This window comes from Loxodonta africana, chromosome 24 (genome assembly GCF_030014295.1).
Source record: "Loxodonta africana isolate mLoxAfr1 chromosome 24, mLoxAfr1.hap2, whole genome shotgun sequence".
In the NCBI taxonomy this organism is placed as follows: Eukaryota; Metazoa; Chordata; class Mammalia; order Proboscidea; family Elephantidae; genus Loxodonta; species Loxodonta africana.
Genome location: NC_087365.1, coordinates 63,664,581 through 63,669,472, shown reverse-complemented (window position 1 = coordinate 63,669,472; position 4,892 = coordinate 63,664,581). Strand labels below are relative to the sequence as shown.

General features: G+C 59.6%; 1 protein-coding gene across 1 annotated transcript; it reads left to right on the top strand.

Annotated features, from left to right (window-relative positions):
* Positions 1–839: 839 nt before the first annotated feature.
* Positions 840–1,854, top strand: NPBWR2 (neuropeptides B and W receptor 2). Its single transcript, XM_010601156.3, is given in 2 exon segments — positions 840–926; positions 928–1,854. Coding segments are annotated over 2 exon segments (915 nt in total). The 3' UTR covers positions 1,756–1,854.
* Positions 1,855–4,892: the final 3,038 nt, after the last annotated feature.

The following is a 4,892-nucleotide window of genomic DNA, read 5'->3' as shown; positions in this document are numbered from 1 at the left end:
CCTGCACCCAGTGCAGCCACCTAGGGACCTGTGAGGCCCGCCTACCTCCCAAGCAGTGTCAACCAAGCAGATAGCTTTCCTCTCTCTCTCTGGCCCTCCCTCCCTTGCAGAGCATCAGTGCTGGGCGAGAGCTTAGGCTGAGGCAGCCAAGGAGTGCTGAGCAGATCCTAGCAGGTAGGGTAGGCTGCACCCACTGAGGCCATCAACTTTCTGTCTCCACGGCACTAGACAGGTCAGTGGGGAGGAGAGCCAGCAGAGCGAGCAGGGACTTCAAGGTGGCTGGTGTGGGCATGGGCCCTGGCCTCTGGAGGAAGAAACTCTAGATTTGAGGGGACTGGGGACCCGCCGGAGGAGCCTTTTCGAAGGGGCCTCCTCGACTTAGATTGTGTACGGGGAGCTGGGGAGCTGGAGGCAGATCCAAGTCCCACCCAAGTGGGCGGTCAGCTGCTGCCTGTCATCCCGGGGGGGCGTGGGGAAGGGGACTGACAAGCCATGAGCACTGCCCCAGTGGAGGCTGAGGGGCCCCATGCACCCCCTAGGGCTGCAGCACAGGAGTGGGCAGAGAGACCCAATGTGTCCTCAGCCAGAGAATTGAAAGCTGGCTGCTGCTCTAGGCTGACACCCACGCCCCAGCATTTCTGGCTCTTTCTTCCTCAGAATGCAGCCCAAGGAGGCCCCCATCCAGGCCCCCCGACTCAGAGGTACCTTCTGCTGCCCAGGGTAGGGATCATGAACACTTCCACCTCGTCATGCAGGACACCGGACACCCAGACTCCAGCAGCCAAGGACTGGGCCCCCAAGACCACAGAGGCTCATCCTTCCTTCCCTCCAAAAGGGCCATGGGCGCAGATCTCTCGTCAGACAACAATACTGCCCCCGAGCCACTGCCCTCCTTGCACGTTGTCCTGCCGGGGGTTATACTAGGTCACTTGTGTCATGGGGCTGGCTGGCAACATGGCTGTTGTCTGGGTGATCCTGAGGGCACCCAGAAAGATGATGACTAACCTGTTCCTGCTGCACCTGGCAGTTGCCGACAACCTCTTTGCGCTGGTGCTGCCAGTCAGTGTGGCTGAGCACCTGATTCAGCACTGGCCCTTTGGGGACCTGCTCTGAAAAGTACTGCTGGTCGCCGACCACTACAACATCTTCTGCAGAGTCTACTTCCTGGCCGCTGGGACCCTGGACAGCTACCTGACTTTTCAGGCATCTGCACCCCCACCCCATGCACCCTGGCTCTCCCTCCACCCGGCACAGCTTGCCAGTCTGGGTGTCTGGCTGGTGGTCTCCACCATGGTGCTGCCCTTTCTCGCCTTTGCAGGTGTCTACAACAATGAGCTGCAGGTCCACAACTGTGGGCTAAGCTTCCCAAGGCCTGAGCAGGCCTGGCTGCAGACGAGCAGAGTCTACTCCCTGGTGCTGGGCACCACCTGCGCGCTCTACACAGGGCTACTGCTCAGGCTGCTGACCACACGGCTTTGCCCCACCACCTAGGCACTGGGCCAGGCCAGGAGTAAGGCAACTGGGCTGGTCCTGGCCGTACTGGCGACATGCCTGTTTTGCTGGACGCCCTTCCACCTGGCCTCTGTCGTGGCCCTGGCCATGGACCTACCACCGAAGCCGCTGGTCATCACTGCCTCCTATGTTATCACCAGCCTCAGCTACGTCAGCTCATGCCTCAACCCCTTCCTCTATGCCTTCCCGGACAGCCACTTCCACAAGAACTTCCACACCCTGTGCCAGGACCCCCGGGCCTGACCCACTCTGCCTCCCGCGTCCTCCCTCCCTCCCCCTCGGCCCAGGAGAGGCTGTCTGCTGGGGGCATCTGCCTGTCAGGTGCCCCACGCTCCCCTCCCCGTTTCCTCCACAAGGACAGATGAAGCCCATGGAAACGCTCAGCCTCACCTGCCCGTCTGTCTGACCCCAGCAGAAGGTCCTGAGCCTGCATAGCCACAGACAGAAGCCCCTGCACAGACACCCAAACACACCGACTATGCAGGTGACACCTTCATTGGGGACACAGGAGTCCTGGCAAGGTGGGAGAGAGGAAAGGACCTGAGCTGTGACCTTGTCTGGGGCACACCTGCTCCACGAAGGACCCCTGATCCTCCCAAGACAGCATTGGGAGGTAACAGCGGGGTGGACACTTCAGGGCACAAGGCCAGATGTGGCTGCAAAGGCCAAGGAAGGTATTCTCTAGGCAGAAACTCAGGTGATGTTCTCTCAGGAGGCTTGTGCCACCCCCCCGCCCCCTCACACCCTACCATAGGCCATATCTCTTCATGCCTCCTGCTAGCTCCTCATGCCCCCTCACCCCGCCAGCACGGCCAATACCCCCTCGTGCCCCTTCACGTGCCACTCTCCCCCCATCTCCTCTAGTCCAGCTCAAGCACCCTAAATGTCACCTCATTCTGCCATCTTCCCTGGCAACACTGTGTCAGCTACCCACTGCTGTGTAACAAAGCATGGAGCAGCTTAAAGCCACAAACAGTCCTTATCTCACAGCTTCTGAGGGTCAGGAATTCAAGAGCGGCTCAGCTGGGTGGTTCTGGCTCAGGGTCTCCCATGAGGTTTCGTTCAGGATGTTGACAGAGGCTGTGCTTACCTGAAGGCTGGAATGGGACTAGAGGAGCCTAAGATGCTCACTCATGTGGAGGTTGTCGGCTGGAGGCCTCAGGGCTGGCACATGGTCTCTCCACGGGATGCTGGAGTGTCCTTCCGACATGGTGGCCAACTCCCCAGAGTCAGGAGGAAGCTACAAGGCCTTCTATCACCCAGCTTCTGAAGTCACTGTCCCTTCTGCCACATTCCATTCATTAAAGTGAGGCAGTAAGTAAGCACACATCCGACGGCTGCAGACCTTTTTATTATTATTATTGTGATGAAATATATATAACAAGATATGTGCCATTTCAATAATTTCTATGTGAACAATTAAGGGACAGCTGTAGACATTTTTTAAACCGCCCCACACACCCTACCTCCCCCTGGGTAGAACTAGTTGTTCCTAGGTCTGCTTCCTCACAGCCTGAAGTCACACCTCCCAGAGCAGCACAGCCTCCGCACTCACTGCTTTGGGACACTAGTCCCTGTGCCCCAGAGCTGCTTGAGGGAGAAAGAGGCTCCATCTGCACTTCTCAGAGATGCCGGCATGGGTGGGAAGTGTGAATGAACAGAGAAGCAGGGAGGCACAGGGTGGGCTGTGAGAAGCGGGGTGGGGAAACACCTGCAGCCAAGAAGACCGCTCAGTAGCAATGGGTCTAGGGACTCCCTCCCTGGAGGCTAGGATCTCCCAGCCACCCCAGTTTGCCCTCCAGCTCCATCAGAGAAGTTGCTGACCATGGCTAGTCAATCAGTGTTTGGCTAGCGAATGACTGTGTTTCCTCTGAAGACCCCAGACTCTCCACTTGGCTCCCACCCCGACCCATATCTCAGCATGAGGGCCATGAGATCTTCCTTTCACCTTTATGTTGTTTTACCAGGCATGCTGTGGTGGGGCCAAGGCAGTCCAGGCACCATTCTAACACCCAGAGACTACCCCTGCATCCGAGGGGAGGGGCACTCAGGTCCTAGCAAGCTACCGGGGACTGGGGGCCGTGGGCCAGCCAAGAGGAGAGCAGAGGTGAGCTTTCACAGGATCCCACTTAGGTTTTCACCGGGCCACCAGAGCAATGCCCACCTGGGGACACTAGTTGTCCCCCAGCCCCCACCGTGAACTTTCTGGGGGGGGGACACGGGGGAGGGTGTAACGCCGAGCCGCCACCGATTCCACTGTGGCTTCGTGCCTTGGGTTCCTGGACTAGGGGAAAGTCAGACCCCCTCTTCTAGGCCCCCAGACTCTCCTCCTCTCCCCAGCCCACACCCAGCAGGGCCACCACAGCCCCTCAGACAAGCTCAGCAGGGGTTTCTGTGGGGCCACAGCACCCCCTGGTGGTCATAGTCCAAAGCCACAGGTGAGCCCAGAGCCCCCAGACCCCTGATCACTCCCAATGCCCCTGGACCCACCTGCCAACACCCTGAACTTTCTCACGGCCTGGGCCTTCCCCTACGACTCCACTAGGAAGGTTCTGATGTTCCCTTTGGCTGATGAGGATACCGAGGCTCAGAGAAGCCTTGGTCAAGGCAAAAGTGGGCACAGGTGAAAGCCAGGGGGGAGGGGGTAGAGGTGAGCCAACTTGGGGAGCGGGATGGGGGCAAAGGTGGGGGCATAGGGAGAAGTGGGCAGAGGTGGGGTGGGGGGAGAGGTGGGCAAAGGTGGGGACAGAGGGAAGCAGAGGTGGGGCACAGGTGGGGACAGAGGGATGGAGAATTGGGCAGAGGTGGGGATGGGGGGAAGAAGTGGGCAGAAGTGGAAATAGGGCAGCAGGGGAGAGGAACAGGTGGGCACAGGTTGGGGAGAGGCAGGTACTGCCATGCCTGTGTAGGGAGACTTGGTCCCACCTGAGACATGCCTCTGACGGTGCCTGACTGGCACTAAGGGCACAGAGCAGGTGCCTGGAAGGTGGGAGGGAGGAGAGGCAGTCGGGGCCAGAGGCTGGGGCTCCTTCAGGATTCTCCTCACAGCACCAGCCTGAGACCCCAGGGTGCTCCACTGGACCCTCCTCCCTCCCTGGCCACTCATGATCTGGCCACTTGGAAGCCTGACCGGGACACTCAGATGACCACTGCGGGGGCTGAGGGCTGGTTAGCAGCTCCAAGGAGGCCACACTCCAGCCCCTCCACTGGGCTCGCTCAGGTACCCTCCCTGCTGCCCTGTGGCAATCCCTCCCACACCCTCCCTCGATGCTAAGTTGTTGTTTTAACAGTAGCTTCTTCATCCTCATGTTGGCCATCATCCAGCAGCCTTGGACCCACCCAGCACACCCCCTGATGGCCCCACAAAGTCTCTCTCTGGC